The sequence below is a fragment of the Diadema antillarum genome, unplaced genomic scaffold (assembly GCF_040938485.1).
Source record: "Diadema antillarum isolate AM-2024a unplaced genomic scaffold, OU_Dant_1.0 scf00000029, whole genome shotgun sequence".
Classification (NCBI taxonomy): domain Eukaryota; kingdom Metazoa; phylum Echinodermata; class Echinoidea; order Diadematoida; family Diadematidae; genus Diadema; species Diadema antillarum.
The window spans coordinates 6,119,102-6,141,208 of NW_027270918.1; the positions used below are offsets into that span (position 1 = coordinate 6,119,102).

At 37.2% G+C, this 22,107-nt stretch overlaps 2 protein-coding genes across 2 annotated transcripts in view; both read right to left on the bottom strand.

The window, feature by feature from the left end:
• LOC139738590 (DNA-directed RNA polymerases I and III subunit RPAC1-like) overlaps positions 1 to 22,107 on the bottom strand; it is a 30,839-nt gene that overhangs the window by 6,327 nt on the left and 2,405 nt on the right. The window contains exons 3-6 of the mRNA XM_071649209.1: positions 20,882 to 20,989; positions 20,078 to 20,210; positions 2,355 to 2,474; positions 1,077 to 1,126 (exon numbers count right to left, since the gene is read on the bottom strand). Of these exons, the coding sequence (XP_071505310.1) occupies positions 1,077 to 1,126; positions 2,355 to 2,474; positions 20,078 to 20,210; positions 20,882 to 20,989 (411 nt within the window). The remainder of the gene's footprint in view (positions 1 to 1,076; positions 1,127 to 2,354; positions 2,475 to 20,077; positions 20,211 to 20,881; positions 20,990 to 22,107) is intronic.
• On the bottom strand, positions 7,088 to 15,884 carry LOC139738854 (uncharacterized). The gene is made up of 6 exons (XM_071649491.1): positions 15,696 to 15,884; positions 14,899 to 15,019; positions 14,132 to 14,263; positions 13,794 to 13,925; positions 13,485 to 13,616; positions 7,088 to 7,272 (listed from the first exon to the last, which is right to left on the bottom strand). Exons 1-6 carry the CDS (start codon positions 15,882 to 15,884, stop codon positions 7,088 to 7,090), a joined length of 891 nt encoding a protein of 296 aa, XP_071505592.1.

Consider the following 22,107-nt stretch of genomic DNA (forward strand, 5'->3'; position numbering starts at 1 on the left):
ACCACTGCCAGTCAGTAGATGCATATACACTATGTTCCATGAAGATACCTTGAACAATTTCCAAATTACAGAGAAAAAAGTGACATTTTAACATTTTACTTGACCTTTTGACCTTTGACCTTTTGACCTCATGACCCCAAACTTTCACCAGAGAATCTTAATTGGGTAGTACATGTATACACTAAGTTTCAAGAAAATATCTTCAGGCATTGCATAGATATGGGGGAAATAGTAAAATTTTAAGCATTTGACCTTGACCTTTTGACCTTTGACCTTGAGCATGTGCACCCAAAAGTTGATAGGCACAACTTCACCCCCTAATACACATACATGCCAAGTTTCATTAGGATACCTCAAAAGGTTTTGGTAGTTACCCTGTCCACAAAATTCATTACGGACGGACGGAAGGACGGACGGACGGACGGAAGGACGGACGGACGGACGGAAGGACGGACGGACGGACGGACGGACGGACAACCCGAAAACATAATGCCTCCGGCACCACTTCGTGGCGGAGGCATAAAAACAATAGACAGTCTCTTATATGTAGATATGTAGAAACTCATGTTTTCATGCCGACAATGAAATTCCCTATCCCCTTGCATAGCCTGATCAGAATGACGGTTACATCTATTCAATCTACTACAGTGGACTTCCGTTATAACAAAGTCCTTGGGACTGGCAGTTTTCCTTCGTTATATTGAAATTTCATTATAACCGAACAAATAAATAAGATAGGGCGAATAGCATTGTGGCCTGAATGTTTACTTTGTTGTAACCGGAATTTCGTTATAACCACGTTTGTTATAACGGGAATGCACTGTATTATTCAAATCCATTTGGGTTTCCTAGTTTTTACCACCTTGAGACTTTGGCAAGCACTGGATAGTGTTGGTCTGTACACAATTTTGATCCATAGTAGCTTCCTAGTACCAGTGAAACCTTAAATCCTTTGGACCTATCATCCTTTGGTCCTATTCCTTGGTACGCCTACTTGTCAGGGCCTAACCTCTTGCTGCACACATGACTGTAGTGAAGACATAAATCATGTTAGTTATAAATGGTAAAGTTCTCACCAGTTCCTCTTGGTTTCCTAAGGGTATCCACTTGATGTGCTCTGTTGTAACTGGAAAGCAACAACAAAAAATACAGAAATACAATCACAAGTACTTGATTTTGGGAAAAAGTATTCAAAAAAAAAGTATCATAGTCACAATGAAACCCTAGTCATCCCAAAAGTGCCAATCCGAAAGTGATACCTGCAAGAGAAACAAATATAACAGCACAAAACAAAAGAATTCATAAACAACAGCAAATGACTCGAACAAAGAAATGAAAAATCCAGCTTAAAGTGGGGCAAAAAATTCACGTTTAGCAAATGCACAATGACCACCAGTATGCATGTCGCTAGTCCGTCTTTGCTATGTCAAAGGTGAGTAAAGTTTCATAATTTACACACCTTATATCAATCTAGAGAGAGAGCAAAGACACTGAACAAGTGTGATTGATGGTGAAAACATGTTCGTATATATATATGGATTTAATTATAAAATCATGTAAAGAGAGGATCAGAAAATCAATCGCAATTATGGGAACGAAAATAAACAGCGATCTTTGAATTAATCTGATATCGACTTGAAGTTAAGGTTAGTTATGAAGTCTGATAAATTCAGCCTGATTTTTGCCTCTGACAAAAATTCTGCCAGGATCGAAAGCTCAGGCCCCTTTTGACTCCATTTTACTCCATTGGCTCGCTACTACTGGATAAGCAGTTTTCAGCAACCTTTTTTGCTACATCTGATAAGTTGGAGATGAATCATCATTTTATCATCTCTTTCAGGGACAATGAATCATATCATGCTCCCAGACTTTCTATTTCCAACTGGTGCTCTCTGACTGAGTGAATAATGGAAACTATATCCACCAAAGCATATTTTCAGTGCCTCATCTATGTATTAGATTTTCCGATAAAGTTTTAGATTTAGCTTAATTTAAGAACCAACTTTAGTCAAAATAAGGCTTACTGTAAAACCAGAAATATTTGAAGCATGAAACTTGCGTAAACTGGAGCCAACAGCCCTTTTCTCAGCTTGAAACTTTGGCAACTGGCATTCAATGCATTGTGTAAAAAAAAAGAAAAAAAAAGAAAAAAAAAAACCTTTTAAGAAACTTGGCTCCTTAAGAAATTCACAAAAGTTTCATGCACACAAAATTTCTTGTTTTTCAGTATTGTCCCTTCTGGAATACCTCAAAAAGTGAAGCGTCATACATTTCTTATAGAAATAAACAAAAACACGTACAACAGGAAGAACTATGGATGTGTCAATCCTATCATGAAATGAATCTCTAATCACCTTTGGCATTTTTGTACAGTTCATCTGGGTCTGTAGCATCCTTGGGTGCATTGGGGTTCTTAGAACACTTCACCTTTAGCTGGAACTCCAACGTGTCCTCAGCGGTACCCGTTTCATCTCCTACAGAAACAACATACACAGGCATATCCAGTCAATCGGCAGGCCTCCGAAAAGACGCTTATTTTATTTTCAGCTCCGTCGCGGTGACCTTCACAGGACGTCTCGAACCGAAGAAAACATCTCCTTTTCAAACTGCGATATCTCCGTGAATAATCAATGTTTTTTTACGATTCCTTTTGCATCTTTATGTCAAAGGACAACATGTACTGGATATGTTAAAATATAAAGTCCACACGCTCAGAAAAATATGGTAAATTGAGGATGAATGTGAGGTTAAAATCACAAAATCAAATTTTGAGAATAGAGGGTATTTTTAAATATCAGTCGTTTTTTAGCCCACCCAAATGATACATCATCCGAAGCAAAATTTATCTAGCTTTACAAAAATACCACTATCTTGTAAATATCACTTGTAACAGGGTCAGGATCCAGCAAAATGGCACTCATGTACACATAAAAAAATCGTCAAAACTGGCGAAGTCGAGGACGACCTTAATCAGCCAATCACAATACCGCGATATGACGTCATTCACACGGCGAATCTGTCCATTCTGCCAACCGAACGAGGTGCTCTAGAAATGCCAGAATCGTTTCAATTTATGTTTTTTTTCTAATTTTTCGGGTAGTATATCATTCAAAAGATATTTATTGTTCTCTCTTCTGAATAAAAGTGTCTTCAGTAATCGAGAAAATGACTCGTGTCCGCAAAAATTACTTCGGTCCCATGTATTGAAAATTATGTTGTAAAGTTGCACACTGGCTATAACGTATTTGCATAGGCAAAATCGAGCTCGCCGTCACTGACTAGGCCTACTCGTTGAGAAGATACTGGTACCGGTAGTTGTTGTGTTGCCGTAATTGATAAGTTTCAGTTGGATCTTTTTAAAATGAGTATAATGAATGGGTGGTTGTATTGACAGTATGAAACGTTAGAGTGGGCGAAATGGAATTTAAACACTGTCAGACTTAATAATTTGCATCTCCAGTTCAAATTTCAAGCAGGAGGATATCCCAACCAGGGTATCAACAATTCCCGTGATCGAGTTGTATGCAGGGATGGCATCGGTAGGGGGAAATGGAGTCATGGGATTTCTCAACACTTTCTTAACACTATCAACACATCTGCACAGGAAACATAGATTTTGTTTGTTTGTTTGTTTGTTTGTCTTTTCCCAAAAGAAACACCCACACACCACACACACATGCACACAGACACAGAAGTGCATCCTGGCTTCAGCCATGTCATTGAGTCAATGACAACTTGTTGAGAAGTTTTGCTGTGGCAGTGAAATCAATACCGGTATTTTTAATTTGATGAAGTACTGGTATTGTTCAAGTTGTACATGTAAACAGGAACTGCATTCTGCATGGATATAATTTATTCTCTGGGCGGGCGTTTCATAGAGCTGTTCGTAAAAATACGAACAACTTATGAGCGACTGGTGATCAGTTCTGATGTGCTATACATACTTATCAGAATTTCCATAATCAGCACAAGAACTGATCACCAGTCACTCGTAAGTCATTCGCAACTTTACGAACAGCTTTATGAAACACCCCCCCTGGTGTGTCTTGAATTTTGACAAGCTCTTGCTTTGATAGTGATGTTACCGGTATCCTTTACGAGGGCCTACTGGAACCAGGGAGGCCCTTTCGCTATTTTTCAATAAATTTCAACAGCTGATAAAAATTAAAAACATAAAAAAATCCTTGCCGATAATTAGAAAATGAGAATTGAAAAAAAAAAAGAAGAATATGTGATTAAGGGGTCCGTCTTTGAGAAATTTATCAACATATCTGCATTTCCCACGTGAAACATCTTACACACTTTTTTTTTTCAATAGGAACATACACACATACAAACATAAGAAGCTAGTAAGTCATTCCAATCATCACAAAATAACTTGAATACAGCTCACATTAATTTCAACATAACTTTTATACAGTATTTATTTTGAGAGTGAAAAAGAAAAACAACCATGAGCTTGGAGAGGTCTTCATTTTAAACTTCTGATGGCAAGAACATGACCTATAACAATAAAAGTAAAAAAATGCCATTCTGGTATTAAACACGAACATAATGTTTCTTGCACAATGCTGTACCAGATTATGCACACATGTGTAAACGTATCATGCAAAAATGTTCAGGAAATCAAAGAAAAGATGCATGTTAACTCATCTATAAGAATGATGAAACACACACTTACACTTGCTGCATTCATCCCATTAAACACACAAAAAATATGTTGTTGTTTATAGGCTGCAGATTCCATGACATGATCAACATCAATCTGGACATGTATATCACACACAGTATAAACATTGCACAAAAAATAAACACCAATATGCATTATGGATATGCTATAGCTACACGTAACTACAAACTTACAGAAAATGAAATGGTCTAATCGTGTTATAAAAATGAGTATGTCCAGTGTACTCGGCAGTGTCATTGTTACTAGTACCCTGGTACCAATCTCTGTATCTGCATGATTAGAATACTTGGTACCGGTACCTTAAAAATACTAACAACATGTATGCATACAATTCAAGTAACCTGGTGAATGTGAATGTGTACATGTACAAGTACATGGCATGCAGCCTTGCAAACATGTATGTTGAAAAGAGAAAGGCACTCTAAGCACATGAAACACGCGCACATGATATTACTGGCCATAATACTGGTGGTAAGCTTGATGCAATTTTCATTTCCTTGCAGAGAACAGTTTTTAAAACACCCACTGTCTTAGTAAGGCATGGCAAAACACGGCTATTACTAGTACCGGTAATAGCATGTCATTGACAGAAAAATATGTATACATATATATGAATAAATGCTACCTGAGCACCAAAGACTTGTTAAATCACTGGCTAATATAACAATAATACACTATTCAGCTTTTTAAAAAGTAAGTTCGAAAGTACTGGAATGCATGCAACTCAAGTGCAAACAAAGTTCCTACATATTTACGAGATAAATCTACATGTCAATACAACCAAGAAAGATCGTTTGGAAATCATAGTGTATGGCATTCATGCATGTACATGTAGAGCGAGGCAGCAAAAACTATGCACTGAGAATCAACACATGAGGACAAGTACATGTAACTTACTACTTTAAGTACATGTGAGAAAAGTACATATCGTTGAAAATCTTCAAACAGGAAAGACAATGTTGAAATCTTAACAATGGAAGTTAAACAAGAAGGAATACATTAAAAACAGGCATCATATAATTATGCATTGCAAAGAGGCAAAGTACTGGTAATGGCAAACAAACTCTCCATGATCATCTGGATGGAAATTCAATGACTTCACATTACATAACATACCTGTATGATTATAACGTGATGGCAAGTTTGAGAGTTCTCAAGGCAAGAATAAAAACAAGGCAAGTACAAATATTGCATCAGTCAAACCCAGTTCTTCATTGTATGTACACTTTCATACAATTGAACATGTGCTCTACATTCTCCTGTGATCTGGAGGTATCTTGAAGGATGAGGAACTTAACTTTAAATTCCAATCATGTCTTCCTCTTCATCCGACAACTCTGAACTATCAAAGCTTAACTCATCAGAAACATCTTCCTGACCACCGTCAATGATGTCCCAATGCTCATCATCTGCATCATCACTGTCACAGAGTTCACTTTCATCTGAATCACTATCGATTCTCGAGGATGAAATTTCAGTAGGTTCTTCCAGATTACCACAATTCCATGTATTGCGATTACTGACAATAATACTGATTTTTAGCTCCAAACAAATTTCCTTCCCTCAAAGTGAACAGTTTTCAAGACAATATACTGTATGAATGAGACATGGCAAAACATGGCTTATTGCAGCCATGTTACAGGCAGAAAAAAAAATACATATACGCATATATGTACACATACAAATGTTTCCTTAGCATCAAAGAGTTGTTAAATAACATAATAAATATAATGATAATATACTATTCAGCTTAATAAAGTCAGTTCGAAAGTACTGGAATGCATGCAACTCAAGTGCAAACAAAGTGCCTACATATTTACAAGATAAGTCTACATGTATATTCAACACAAGCACCTTTTTTCTTATCAATACAAACATGACAAGAATGTTTGGAATGCATAGTGTATGGCATTCATGCATAGATACATGTAGAGTGAGGTAGCAAAAACTATGCATTGAAGATCCAACACACGAGTACAAGTACAAGTAACTTACAACTTGTAAGTACAGGTGAGAAAAGTACATATCATAAAAAATCTTCAAACATGAAAGACAATGTTGAAATCTTAACAACGGAAGTTCAAACAACATGGAATACATGAAAAGCAGACATCATATAAATACTCATTGCAATCAAAGAAGCAAAGTATTGGTAATGGCAAACAAACTCTCCATGATTATGGAAATTCAATGACTTCACATTACATAACATACCTGTATGATTATAACGTGATGGCAAGTTTGAGAGTTCTTATGGCAAGAATAAAAACAAGGTAAGTACAAATATTGCATAAGTCAAACCCAGTTCTTCATTGTATGTACACTTTCATACAATTGAACATGTGCTCTACATTCTCCTGTGATCTGGAGGTATCTTGAAGGATGAGGAACTTAACTTTAAATTCCAATCATGTCTTCCTCTTCATCCGACAACTCTGAACTATCAAAGCTTAACTCATCAGAAACATCTTCCTGACCACCGTCAATGATGTCCCAATGCTCATCATCTGCATCATCACTGTCACAGAGTTCACTTTCATCTGAATCACTATCGATTCTCGAGGATGAAATTTCAGTAGGTTCTTCCAGATTACCACAATTCCGACATGAACAACCTGGACCACAATATCTGTCTTGTTTTTTGCATTTACACTGTTTGTTTGCACATTTGTTTTTTTTGCATGAACAACCTCTTGTCAAGTACGAAACAGTGTTTCGTATCTTGTCAATATTTTCTTGTGCATCCCAAATGAAATCAACAATTGTTGAGTTTCCCTCTGGACGAACAGAAAAACCATACTTACTAATATCTGGATAATTGAATACTGGCACAGTACATTTTCCCCACACAGAACTAACCCAACAAGCCCTAAGCCAGTGGAATTGAAGTGCGGAGTGTGAAGGGAGCAGCTGGTCTTCATAAGTACCTTTCCACGATGCCCTTCGTACAATGTCCAAAGACTTCTCATGACGTTCCACCAGACTGTCACAAGTGACACTGTTATATAAATGTACAGGGGTGTCAAATTCGTGTAAACATGCTCTGTTCACTTTGAAATAGACACAAAGAATCAATCTGTAAAAAGACAGAAGCCCTTGCTCACTGTCTTTTTGTACATCTGTACACATCAAACTGAGTGTCACATCTTGCATGATCTCACCAGAAATGAACTGTGCATATTGGGAAAAAGTGTTGAAGAATGTGCCTTTTCCAATGTGACAAAAGTACGAAACAAAATCACATCCAGAAGATATATACAATGTTTGAATGCATTTCAGTATGTCTATATTCTTATTCATCACAGGAGCAAAGTCAGAGTCTGTTTTGATGGCTTGTTGCAATAAGTTGATATCTAGAAATCTATCATCTCCTGCTTTAGCTCTGTACTGAAGACAAACTCTCTTTGAGTCAAAGTTCAAAGGCAATGCGACCATTCCTACATCTCTATCAATAGAATATAACAAAATGTTTGAACAAGATGAATCAAATACATGTAGAAATATTTGTGTGTCGCTTTCCTCGTGGTTATGTATCAAAGAATGGTAATGCTCACCATCTTTAGAAACCACAATACCAGACCAACCAGGTTGTGTTTCAAGACCAACATGAAATCCACCGGAAGTGATGAAGATCTGACCTTCTTGTAAGTATCCATGTACACGTACAAGTTCAATGAACTTTCTTGATAAATACCTGATCAGTATATGTTTTTGTGAACGCACTTTTAGAAATTTATGCCAGTTTGTGGGGAGAACAGTTTCATCACTGATTTCAGTGTAGACATTTGTCTCTTCTTCAGTAGCATCTCGTCTAGAACGTTCCACAGACTTTGGGGACAATCCCTGACTATCAACCTGATCGAACAAAATTCTAACTTCTTTGCAGCCCTTTTTTAAGTAAGGTACTACCCATCTCATGACAAGGAATGAAGCATAGTCTAAAAATGTCTTGTAATGACGAAGTGGACTGGTGTAGATGATATTCATACCTTCAGCTATTAAGCAAGCTCCAACCAGTGAAATACATGGCATCGATGTAATAATTTTCAGTTTACTTCCATACTTCTTATCGAATATGTCATATATAACATACTTCGCACCCTTATGAGGCATATTGTTTGTATCACAAATAGCCCGTGGCTTTTCAATGAACTGACACAAAGCACTTACAGGTTGTCCCCTTTCTTCTGAAAATGCAATTGTCCGTTTGTAACACATAGTGATCATTTTTTTCTCTTTTTCCAAGCTTGTTATTTTTCTTTTTGATACCTTCTTTTTTGCAAAGGTTTTCAATCTATGCTGACGAATCACTGGTTTATTACTTGTGTCCTTCAATATTTGATATTTGCAAAAAACTTCATACGCATCACTTCCAATTTGACGATATGAAAGTAGACTGGCTTGTTGTTCTTTAGTAGCATCAACTAGGGTGAATACATGATGCAACTGTGGTTCTTGATCTGGTAGAAACATTTTGGTTTCAAAGAGTTTGGCATAGTAGACTTTGACATTGCAGAATTCAGACTTAATGACAGATGGGGAGAGATCACGATTGCCAGAGGCCTCATTTCTCAGACCAAGTTGATTTTGAAAGTTCTTGATTACTTTGGCCTGGTACTGTATGGTACCTGCTACTCTTTCCATGTCTTTTGGAAGTCCTCGTGATAATGTCATTTTGCTATCCTTGTTTATCAACATTTCATGGGCTTCATCAAATGCAACTGATGAATAATTGACACCTGTAATGCTAGAGGCAAATGCACCATTTTGAAAATGTTCTTTGACATGGGCGGGTAATGCTTGAAGCATGCTGAGGTGCATCGGTATCATTTTGGCATAATTCTGACGGTCACAGGAATGAAAGAGAGGGACCATACTCTTAATGGCAGCATTGCGTAATTGCCAATTACGTGAACGTATAGAAAGATACAAATTCAAGTAGGCCATGCAGTCTTCATGTACAAATCCATGCCAGAACCGGAAAGTCTCAAATTTTTCACACATATCCCGACAATAGATTTCAAACTCTTCCTGCATCTGTGTAAATTGTAAGGATGCCAAAAATGAAATTTGCTTTGACTTGAATTCACTAGCTTCCTCCGAACACTCCTCCAGCTTACACGACTGAACAATTGATGCAATCTCATTTAAGAAAGAAGCATTTGATGTATGTTGACCCTTTTCTCGATAATTCAGAAAGGAGTTGATTTGCAACATGAAAATTGCTTCATGAATCTGGAGAAGAAACCTGTGAGTGCGCTTGAAATTTGAGCAGTTACCAACACTTGTGAGAGTCACATTCTTGTGAATACTTTGGGCAAGTATTTTTAATCCACCATCCCAGAAAATCTTCATTAACACTTCTTGAAAATTTTTGAGAAGATGCCAGTCCCCAATATATGGAATCATCCACTGTAATGCATCACCATATTCTCGTTTGATGTCAAGAAGGATTTTGAATGTGGCACCATCACCACACACAACAAGATGATTCACATGCACAGAAATGTTGAATGTATCATACAATAGCTGCATACAAGTTTTCATAGTTTGGGGAGAATCTGCAGGCTGATCCAAGATATTAAGATATGAAAACATAGACTTTTCAGTTGATTTGTTTTCAGTATCAAAGAACAGTTTGGATTTGAAAGCAGGGATGATAGTAAGCGATGAATCTTTGTCCTTCAAGCAAGCAAGTCTTTCGAAAATGTACAAGAGAAAATCTTTCCTACAGTTCAAGAGGGCATCCTTTTCTTCTTGTGAAAGAATAAAGGTATCCCATGTAATTTGTGAAGGAACATATGTTTTAAACAAAGTCGGTTTGAAGTACTCTTTTGAAGGAATCTGAACAGGCTCTAACATTTTTAGTCTCTTCCTAGCCGAGGGTCTCCCACTCCTATGTGTACTTTGTGATGTGCTTGGTAGGCTTTGAGCTAATTTTTCCATTGAAACATGAAGACTTTCACTCTCAGGTTTGGGCTGCTGGGCCATAAGGGAAGTTCCATGCCAGCTCCTTGGTTGGTCTGGTCTTACAGCAGCAAAAGGGGCAAGTACATCTATATTATCTACAGACACATATGTCACCGCATCTGGGGATAAATTTGCAAGAGGGCCAGAAGACTGACGCTCATCGGCAACAAACTGCATGAACCGTTCCAATGTGCTCTCAGAACAACATAAACCTAAGCGGTTCATGAACTGAATCAATCGAGAAGAATGTGAGAATCTCTTGATGACATTGGCATTTAAAATCTGCAGTGGATAAAGGCATGACTCATTCATGATATACTGAAGTAAGAAAACAACGACTGCACGTCTTATTTCTTTGACTTTGTTTGATTCTTCAAGTAAATGAACTCTTTCATTTACTACACTGATAGAAGAATCCATGTATGTCTTCAGTTCCGGAACACTTGAGGTAAGGAGGGAGACCACGTTCCAAATAAGAGGATCAAATGATGCAATACAAGCATTTACGTCAAATGCATCAATTGTTAGAGGGTTTTCAGTGTAAAAGGAGTTATTGTCCTTAACTTGTTGCCTTAATCTTGAATTTCCTTCCACCATTAGTTGTCTGAAAGCAGCATCTACCTGTAAATCTTTATCTACACATTCAGTCTCTTCTTCCTGACTGAAACTAGATTTACCTGTTTTTGATTTCAACCTTGACAAAGACCTCACCTTGCTTTGTGCATCATGTAAAGCATTAACTAGTTGATCACAACTTGCATTCGACAGATATAGCAAAATTCCCTGTTTTTTGCTAGATTTATGAACAGAAAGTACATTCCCAAATTTGTTCAATATTCTACTCAGCAACCAGCGACTAGACCGTGAAAAATCATCATACTCATCTGAATCAGCCTGATATTTTATTCCTAATTTACCCAAGTACTTATCATAAGCTTCAGCTAATAAAAACGCGCAATGATTCCTAATCCATGAACATATTTCTTTAAAGGTAATCACACATAATTCATTTAAGACTGAATCAGTCTCTTCATTCCCATCCTCTTCAGCAAGTTCCATCTCTAGTTGGGCCTCAACATCATTTATGGTTAGATTTTCACTTGCCCCCCTTGTGCAAAAATTATAACATTGTTTACATAACAAGTCATCATCTGAAATGACATAATTTTCATTTATTATGAGAACTTTCTGCAAATCTTGTAATTCCTTAACACTATATATTTTTCTTAAAACAGAGGGTCTAATAACATGGCCACAGACAGCACATTCTTCACAGTATATGTAGTTAGAAATTTGTGTTCGGTGCATCATGCACAGAGGTATGACATCAGGAATTTTATCAAATTGTGTACCAAAAAATTCATTAAACTTATCTACTGGAATGCATGAATCTACTTCAGAAGGATTCAAACAGAGGGATACATTAGAGAGAAAACATGCTTCCTTTCTTTCTTTTTTTCTAGATTTTTGAGGGGTGTATCTAGCATCTTTTAGTTTATTAGTATATTTGATTCTACAGGCATTGCAGATGCATTCAGTATTTATTACTTGAGGATTTGCACTGCGAATGAGTTCTACTAGTTCCTGGTTTTTGATGGTTGCCAAGTGCGTGTAGCGTGTTGAGGATCTGGAACAAAGAGCACAGGGACCACATTCCTCCCTTCTGCATGGTTTCACCCCTGCAGCTGGCTTGAATGACTGTACTGGGCGATGAGGTAATCTTGTCGAAACAAGCGTTTCTGTTGAAAAACAAAAGGAAAAGGTGCACGCTGTAGGCCTACATGTATGGGTAAGATGATAAAAACTCAACTATTCAATATTACATTGCTTGCCACCAACAGGAGTACTTCTGCACTCCTACAGGGTACCTAATTTGATCAAATTAATCTGACAAATTCTGTTTGTTAGAGCACATTGTGCCAATACATGAACAGTACTTTCCTTGATATACAAATACATACAATGCACCAAACATACTATTTATCCAATAACTTTATTATGCAATGATAACAAAAGTAGCATTGAAAATATCTGTAAACTTTTGAAATGGAAGCTTAAAAACATTTTGCAGGGGTTCTGTAAGCATGATTCAGGCATACTTGTATTAAATTTTATGCAAAATACTACACTATTGAAAGTAAGAATTTATTTTCTTTATGACACAAAAGATAGACAGGCATAAAAACATACTTTTTTTCGATGTCTCTTCCGTTTCTGTGTCAATGTCCAACTCCGCTTCTTCTTTCCTTGTATCTCCCTGGAGGTTCTAGGTAGGAAGGGGTCACAACGATGATAGTTGCCTTTGGTGCATTCTGACCTCCCAGATGAAATGTCAATATACGGTATGCGAACCCCTTGGAGGGATTGGAATGTTGTCAAATGAAAATCAAGTGGCTCTGGAGGATGGGCCACCCTTCTTGGAGTGATGAAGCCTTCACTGTCAACTCTCAATTTGTTCGGTTTTTCACGATTCCTACAGAACTGTAATATGTCACTCTCTTGAAGAAGCACTGATTGGGGCACATCAGGCAGGGGCTCTGGAGGTGGCTCTTGAAGAAGCATTGGAGGTGGCATTGCAAGACCAGGCTCTGTTTCGAAAAGAAGAAAAATTGCACTTTATCAATTAATAGAGATCAAATTTAACATATCGCCCAAACTTAATTTGCAATGCAATAAAAATTGAACAAATAACTAAATTGTAATTTGAAAATGTACTTATGTTGATACAAAAACGTTCTGTTTTTTAGAGAGAGAAATATTGTAATTTGCATGTACTTAAGCTGATACAAATTCTTTTGTGAGAGAGATTGAGTAATAAAAATACCTGGCTTTGCCGTGGGTTCTTGGAAAAGCATCAATTGGGGTAGATCAGGTGGGGGCTCTGGAGGCGGCTCCTTGAGAAGCATTGGAGGTGGTTCCTTGAGAAGCGTTGGAGGTGGCACTGCAAGACCAGGCTCTGTTTCGAAAAGAAGAAAAATTGCATTTTATCAATTAAAGAGATCAAATTTAACATATCCTTCAAACTTAATTTGCAACGCAATCAAAATTAAATGAATAACTTGTAATTTACATGATTTGATGTTGATACATATCCCTCTTTTTGAGAGAGAGAAAGAGACAGAAATAAAAATACCTGGCTCTGCAGTGGGTACTTGAAGAAGCATCAATTGGGGTAAATCAGGTGGGGGCTCTGGAGGCGGCTCCTTGAGAAGCATTGGAGGTGGCTCCTTGAGAAGCGTTGGAGGTGGCACTGCAAGACCAGGCTCTGTTTCAAAAAGAAGAAAATGCATACTATCGATTACAGTGTAAATGTAATGTATCCAATTTTGATGTGCAATGCATTAAAAATGAACAGTATTGCTGTCATTAATAAGTAGACATGTTCATACAAATCACTTTGAAGTGAGAGTTACTTGGATTGCTTTCGTTTTTTAAATACTTTTTTTTAAGAGTGAGAAAGTGAAAGATAACCTGGCTCTAGAGTAGGCCTCTTCGAAAGCTGTGATGGGGGCAATTCAGTACAGGACTCCGCAGAAGGCCCTTGGGGAAATTGCTGTTGTGACAGATGATGGCAAGCACTGGCAAGGGGCTGATGTGATGAGCCTAATAGAAGTGAGAGGAGAAAAATAAGATTAATAATATTTACAAAATATGTGACATCCTCCACACATTTACTATTACATCAAAAACATTCATACAGTATACTCGTCACTTTGCTACCAGTGAAAAGTTAATCCATCATAAAAGGGATAGATACACTGTAAATAATACAGTCAGGAATGAGATCAGCTTCACATCTAATGGTTTGTATACATAAGAAAATAAATGTGCATGATTTCTTTAAAGCTTGAGCTTTACTTCTATTTCTGGGAGATTGGATGTCAAAAATGGAATAAAGAGTGGTGTAATTGATTCTTTCTTCATAGTACAATAAGCACTTCATAAGACGAATAATCAACTAAGGATCGGTCAACCAGGTGATACCATGTAATAATTTGGTGAATCTGAAGATACTACAGTGGGCCAAATAACACTAAGTCAGTTTACTTCTTAACTAATTTTTCTTTAACTAAAACTAAATTTATCTTTACTTGACAAGGAATATCTTACATGAAGTTGTTGCCCCATATGAAAATACACAATTGCACATGATTTCTAACGAAACCTCAAGACCACTGAAGACTACTGCTTTAAATAAAGCAGTACCCTAACTTCACTGTATGTCAGGAAATAATTACCCATTTTTGGAGGAGTTTCTGTATCTTCTGCAGAATCTGCTGATGGTCTATCGAAGAATACTGCTGGGATCACATGTTTGAGAAATGCTTGCATTCCTAGTCCCGGAAGGTCTGGAGATCTCTGAAATGGAAATGGAGGACATTTGTTAATTGCTACACTTGTAAATGACTGTACACAGAAACAAGGTGTCTGAAACAGAACTTAAAATCAAAATCAGAAAAAAATTGCAATTCCAGCCATTTCACATAATTCAGACACTTTGCTATAAAAAGTAACAACTAATGAAATAAAAAGTACATCAACAAACTCTACACAATGACAATTGACTCACACATGAAACAATCTCCAAATAAAGCTCTTGAAAAAAAGGTATGCACCCTTGAATTAAGTTAACTTGCATTATGATACAAAGTTTATTCCATTACATGAATGAAATGATGCTTAACATAATTACAAGGAATATTTTTCAAACTCAAATTTGATTAGCAATTACAGCTGATGAAAAATATCTTCAATGATATCCTTTACACTCTTACATTTGTATATAAGAAACCCTTAGCAGTGGTGTAAAAATGCAAAGCAAATTGCCATGTGATACCAGGAAAATTATTCCCTGTAAATGATATCCATTTATGAACATGCATAAATCTCTATTTTAAAAGTACAAGGTTGTATTTTGCAATATCTGTACAGATATAGCAAAATACAACCTCTGTACAGATATTGCAAAATACAACCTTGTACTTTTAAAATCATTTTCATAGGAAAAAACAACAGCAAACAAACACAAGATTACCTTTCTGTGTTTTCTTTTCCGGTTCAACTTTTCCCTCTTTTGCCTCCTTCTCTTTTTTTTCCCACGCTGCTTCTTAATGATGAATTTGCTGGGTGGTGTCGGAATGGGCGTGCATGTAGATGAAGATACTGGTGTCTGGCTGGATCTCCTGTACGGTATGGTTGGAGGTACTGGCGGGGAAATATGCATGTTTGGTGGGAGTTGTGGTGTTGGAGGAGGCCGGTACGGGTTTATTGGGTATATGAAGCCATCATCTGTTCTCTGCACCTGCCTCGGCTTCTTGTCTTTCCTCCTCCTCCGTCTGCTCCTGCTCTTTTGGGTTCTTCCATGTCTCTCTTTTTTCTTGTCCAACACAGAGTCGAGGTTTGTTTCCTTCCAAGGAAGTAGTTCCTTTTTGGGTTGCTTTTTAGGTCTGTGAAGTCTTTTCAATTCGGGTGGAATCCAAGATGAATGACAAGCACGCCTTGAATAGAATCTATTCAAGAAAATTTCTACGTCCTGGGCAAGGAATGACTTCCCAACAGTGTTCAAATGCAGTCCATCCTGTGCATACAAGCTATCAGACAAATTGAAATCTTCACTGCAATCTAGTATTTGAAAATTATACTTCACAGACAATTCACTAATTTTTCTATTGAAATGGATTCGCTGTTCGTTTAACAGTTCACAGTCCCAGCGGGGCAAGATGGATGACACAAATATGTTCGCTGAAGGAAATGTCTCCCTTAGCTTGAATATTAAAAGAAGGAAGTGTGGTTCAGTGATATCCCACACACTCCGGTGTAGGTTGTTAGTTCCTACATGGATAACAACTGTTGAATATTCTTGACCAAAATCGGTTTTCTTCAAATATGTTCCAACTCGTTGATATGTCGCTCCTGGTAAACAATGAACGCTGACCTCAGACGAAAAATGGTTCCCAATATCTCTTAGGATCGAATCACCAAGGAGCAAAAATGGCAGCAGAGGCCGGGAAGACCTAATGAGACAAAAAAAAAAGAAAAAAAGAAAAGAAAGGATTGATTCATTTGGTAATAAAATATACAGATGGCATAATTTCACTGCTTGAAGATTCAATGAAGAACTTGAATGCATCCCCCTAAAAACAAACAAACAAACAAACAAACAAACAAGGCCAAATCCACATCCTCTGAACTCCGTTTGGAGGATACATGTACAACAAACTGTACCAATGTGAGATATTTACCAAAAAAATAAAGTTGCTGAAAAAGAATATTATTCATGTAAAAGGAAATTACTTTTTTTCACTCTAACTTCAAAATGTAGTTAGAACTCTGGTACATGGAGACCTAGTACAACTTGTAAGTTTAAGTAGATTTCTCGAATCAAATTTAGAGATCTACATGTAGTGAGATCTGATGATGGACCCACTTTATACATATAAGCACGGTTCTGAAAAGAATACAAAATCACCACAACGTCCTAAAAATTTGACTGCGTGCTTTATTTGCTACATGTAAATTCTATTCTATATGAATTACATTGTATGCTTTCGTGCACGGTCAAACATTGGCATGTGGCACTGAAGGTTGAGCCTTGTCTTGCTGCAGGTGACGTATGCGTACATGTTGTACATAATTGGGGGGGGGGGGTGCATTCAACATCAGAGACTCCAACCCCAAGCACCTTCTGATCTGGAGATTCTCCCGCCCGAAACCCCTAGCAAACGGGAGACTCCAAGTTGATGTGTGCGAAGCGCGAAGTTCTATAGGGTTCTAGATGTTCTCTGGTGCTATCCAAGGCTTATTTTTTCAACATACGATAGCAATAAGTAAGAAATCCTTTTCACCGGGAGACACAGAGCCAGGGCGGGAGAAATCAAATCTCAAATGGGAGAACGGGAGATTTTGCAAAAATGGGCTTTCGGCGGGAGATCTCCCGTCGAAAACGGGAGAGTTGGAGTCTCTGCAACATATCAAGCTCTTTACAAGTAATAACAAGCAAAACTATTGGTAGTGTTTTGCTAACGTTAGTTGTTCACTGGTCTACTCGTTCTTATACTTACGGTAATGTAACTTAGAAGTTAGATTTGCCAGCTACTGTCTGTCTGTTAACGTTAGAACTTGAATTGTGGAACGTTATTTACATCCGTGCATTCCATACACTCACAAGTAACGTTTACTATACGAGAGAGGTTCTACCTATCTATAGTATTAGAACCTACCTATTTACAGTTTCTACAGTAAATTTAGTATAAAATTTAGTAGTACAGTGTAGTAAGTAACGTTACCGGTTAAACAACAAAGTACAAAGCACTTCGGCATTTTCATAGTAAATTTACAGTATAACGTTAAATCTAACGAGTAACGTTAAATGTATTTACCGGTATTGTGCTACAAATGTACATTCTGACTTCTCATTATTCTGGAGTCATTTGAGTAACATTATTTTTTGGCATTAGAATTTCTCCAGAGCTCCAGTAAATTACATGTAAATTTAGAATTAAAAGTAGACTCTACATTTCTAGCCTAACGTGTTGTTAATACTAAATAGTAATAATTTTTAATTTGCCCCATCTATGACTAGACTACCGGTATTTATGTTCTGGAAAGACAGCTCAGTAAATTAGTCTTGAGAAAAAAAAAAAAATAAGAGCAAGAAACACACTTACATTGTACCCTACCATCTCGCATGGTACCAATGGTCTTGTCACCGACGCAACTTGAAGGATGGTTGACATAATTTTCCGTTGAATGCGATGGAGATACAGTCAATGTACGTATAATACTGTCACAAATTCAGTCCACTTTAACAGTTATGTAGCTTTATTATGCACAATGTGTACAGTACAGTACATTGTACGTGTACACAATACAGTATACTTAGCGTGGAGCACCTCACGCCAACCACAAAACAGTCAGAATGCCCAGCGTCTAACAGCTCAAAATAGCCAGCTACATGACGTAATGCGACACAAACCGTAGAGTTACTGCGTGGAACCCGTGTAGTTTCGAAAATTTCGCGTCACTTTGAAGGTAAATGACAAAAATGTTTAATTTTTGAGCCCAATCCAATTTAGTATTATAATCTCCGCTGAAGTTTCGGCTTTCCAATGCTGCAATCAGTTTTGTCGTCCAATTTGTAACAGGGTCAGGATCCAGCAAAGTCTGGAGACTTAAAAAATGCTTTAAAAAAAAGTAGGACATTTTTCTCCAAGCATAAATTATTTTACGCTTTAAAATATTTCTTTAAAGTTGTAAATTTTTATTTAGAAGGATATTGTCTAAATATTTGTCTAAAAATAATGCGATCAGTATATTTGTAGAAGACACAAAGAAGCAATCTCGCAGAGCATGTTGCTTTCTCCCAGAATCTCGTGAAGCGAGATCTGTGCGTGAGATTTCGCGAGACGAAAAATAAAAAGTTCGCGTAATACACAGAGCGAGCGAACGCTGCTGCTAGGCTGATATCCCCTCTACTCAAGTAACAATTCAAAAGATGTTCAGAAGTTATGATGACATTCTGTTAATGATCACGCAGCAGAATTACAGGGCAATCCACAGATTATATGAACATTTCACCACAGCCGTCATGTTGTAATCCCGCTACCCTAATATCTTTGCAACATCAAGCATAACTACAAGTTATGTTTATTTGTTCAATTGTTCACTCCAGTTCAGGATCTTCCAGTGTTCTGGAAATGATTTTTCCTCTCTCCTCCTTTTTTTTTTTTTTTTAGCACTGTACCCAGGGTTACCAAAAATTGGGTAAAAGTAATTTTAGTGCTTTATAAAAGAAACTTCCGTTGCAACAATAATCTCAGCCGTGCGCCAGCATCATAACATCTGCGCCACTCTATGCATTACCAATCCAAGGAAAACGTAAAATAAGTAATCATAGCACAAGTTCCTGGATTATGATCTCATTCTGAATTACTGTTCAAAATTGTAATAACATTTTAAAATTATTTAATTATCACTACTATTATAATTGTTGTAATTAGATATAAAATCCATAACAGGGCTGATTGGTATTGGGATCATTATCGCCGAGTGCTAGAGCTGCCATGATCGCAGTGTCTAAATATACATCATGTACATTGAGATGGCACCATATAATGCAGCATCCCAGGGTATGATGGTTTGCCAGGGTACAGCCCAGTGCATCATATATGCAGGGCTGCACACTAACCCATTTTTTCTACTGGTCTGACAGACAGGTCGCACCAGTAGGTACCCAGTTTTTTTTTTTCTATTATTTTACTGGCCCATTACTGAAAAAAAAAAGTTAACTGGTCCAACAGTGATTTTTACTGGTCAGGGACTGTTGGACCAGTGCCAGTGTGCAGCGTTGATATTTGGCAAGACACATAAAGTCACAGACTACAACTACAGTATTTTACACTGGGGTGGTCAGCTCACCTTCCTGGCGGTACTCAAACATCCGTGGATCAGCCTTGATTGGAATCAGCCCCAACCTATGAGCCAAGACTTCATCCTGGATGATGGACGTGTTGTTGAAGATGAATACCTTCTCTATGGCCATGGTGGGAACCTGCAAGAATACCAATAGAATGTGCTAGTTTCACAATTTCTTTTAATGTATGTAACAGTTTTTCACTTCTTACTATTAACAGCTGAAGTTATTTCAAATGTATAATGCAATGCACGCTGAAGATTTGACTTAGTACTAAGTTGGGCAAGGTTGGGCAAGATTCTAGCATTAGAAAACTTTTATTTTTTAGGTTGTCATGGGCAGATGTGCCTAAGGATTATCCTGATCTGCATAATACTCAAAAGAGGAACAACAAACTTTCTGCAGTCACATACACACACACAATACACTTGTACACTTTTTTACCAAAAGAAATAACACTGACATATCATATTTACATTTACACTGGAAATTATTTTACATGAATGGTAGTGAAATATGTGACATTTCTGTGACCTAATAGGGTCAAAATAATTACACTTTTAGTTAAAATGACTTACCAAATTCCTTGCATGTACCATAAAACACCAATGGCAGAAAAAAGCCAACTAAACTTTAGTATCTGATATCTCTGCCAATTTTGTGGGTCCTTGAAATGTCTGTTATATGATGATTACACAAAATAGGAAATATTGTGAAAACCTGAGCCATCACCTACTTCTGATACTGAGGGTTGGGGGGGGGGGGGGCAAAATAGATACCAGTTAATAGAGTCTTGTCACCAATCCTACCTCAGCCAGAAGAATCCTTCTGAAAGCATTTGCGATCGCTGGGTCCACACCCACCATATCAAACTCTAGTTCCGTGTCTGTCAGCCGCACAATGTCGATCTGAAAATTCTGCATCACAATGAAAAATTGGAGCAAAAATGTCATTCTTGCTATAAACAAACCTTGGAGTGTACAATGTATAAAATGTACGTCAAATTTTCTCATTTGAAAACAAAATTAACAGGTTGAAGCGGATTCACAGTAAGTAAGAACAAATGCAAACTTAAGTATCATTCACAAAAACTTTTGCTCAAAGTAAGAATCTAATGTGTCACTTCTAATGGTCATGGCCATAGATATTCCAACACTGGTCTGTACAGGTTGGACATCAGTGCTCATAAAATGCATAAAAATGGCCAATAAAAACAGCTTTAATCAGTAACAATGTAAAAATACACTGCACAAACAAACACCTGGCTATTGTGTTTAGCATACACAATACTCACCAATACACTGATCTAACTTAAAGACAGCCAATCCCTTTTGCATGCAAATTGTTGAAAAATTGGTGAGAACACTTAGGTATTGAAGAAAACACTATTTGGAAACCTCCTGTAAATTTTTAACTCAAGAGGGTCTTTATTTGTTTAGTTAAATTGACCATTAAGATTTGAATAATTTTTGCGAACTTCGCAAATCTATTGCAGGGCCCCCTAGGATAACAGTGTGTAAACCACTGATGGGGCTACCCTGGGTAAAGAAAACTGAATAAATAAATAAATAAATAAAATACTAGTCTAGTTTTACAGACCTGTGTGATGCACTTAGTTGTACATGTAGTTCATGATTGTACAGTAAGTGGTGTGTTGTTATTTGCCATTGATAACAAAGTAAGAGAAGCCAGCGAATTCTTCTTTTCTGACAGCTTTAACATGCAATCTGTTGTTCGAAGTATAAGTATCATATTACAACCACAGGAGGATTAATGTATGCAGCTGTGCCTAGTACACAGAATACGTTACGGTGAGCGTTTGGTGCATTATTTGAATTTTAACAGCTAACAACCTTCAAATATCACAGAAATGTTATAGATTTACAATAGTCTTGTCATTCTGGTGGAATATATCATGTTCTGTGCTATTTGGGAAGGAATGCAAAAGTGAAGGGTCATCTTTAACAGCATGATCCACCACTACTGCAGTGTCCAAGGCAAATCAAAATGGTTAATGCATGATAGATATCATGGA

What these genes read in the sequence shown, in the direction of transcription:
- LOC139738854 (XM_071649491.1), bottom strand. Translation starts at nt 15,884, where the DNA reads ATGCATATTTCCCCGCCAGTACCTCCAACCATACCGTACAGGAGATCC. An exon ending in GGAAAAGAAAACACAGAAAG is followed by an intron (nt 15,020 to 15,695) that starts GTAATCTTGTGT and finishes TTTCCATTTCAG; the next exon opens with AGATCTCCAGACCTTCCGGG. An exon ending in AGAACCCACGGCAAAGCCAG is followed by an intron (nt 7,273 to 13,484) that starts GTATTTTTATTA and finishes GTAATCTGGAAG; the next exon opens with AACCTACTGAAATTTCATCC.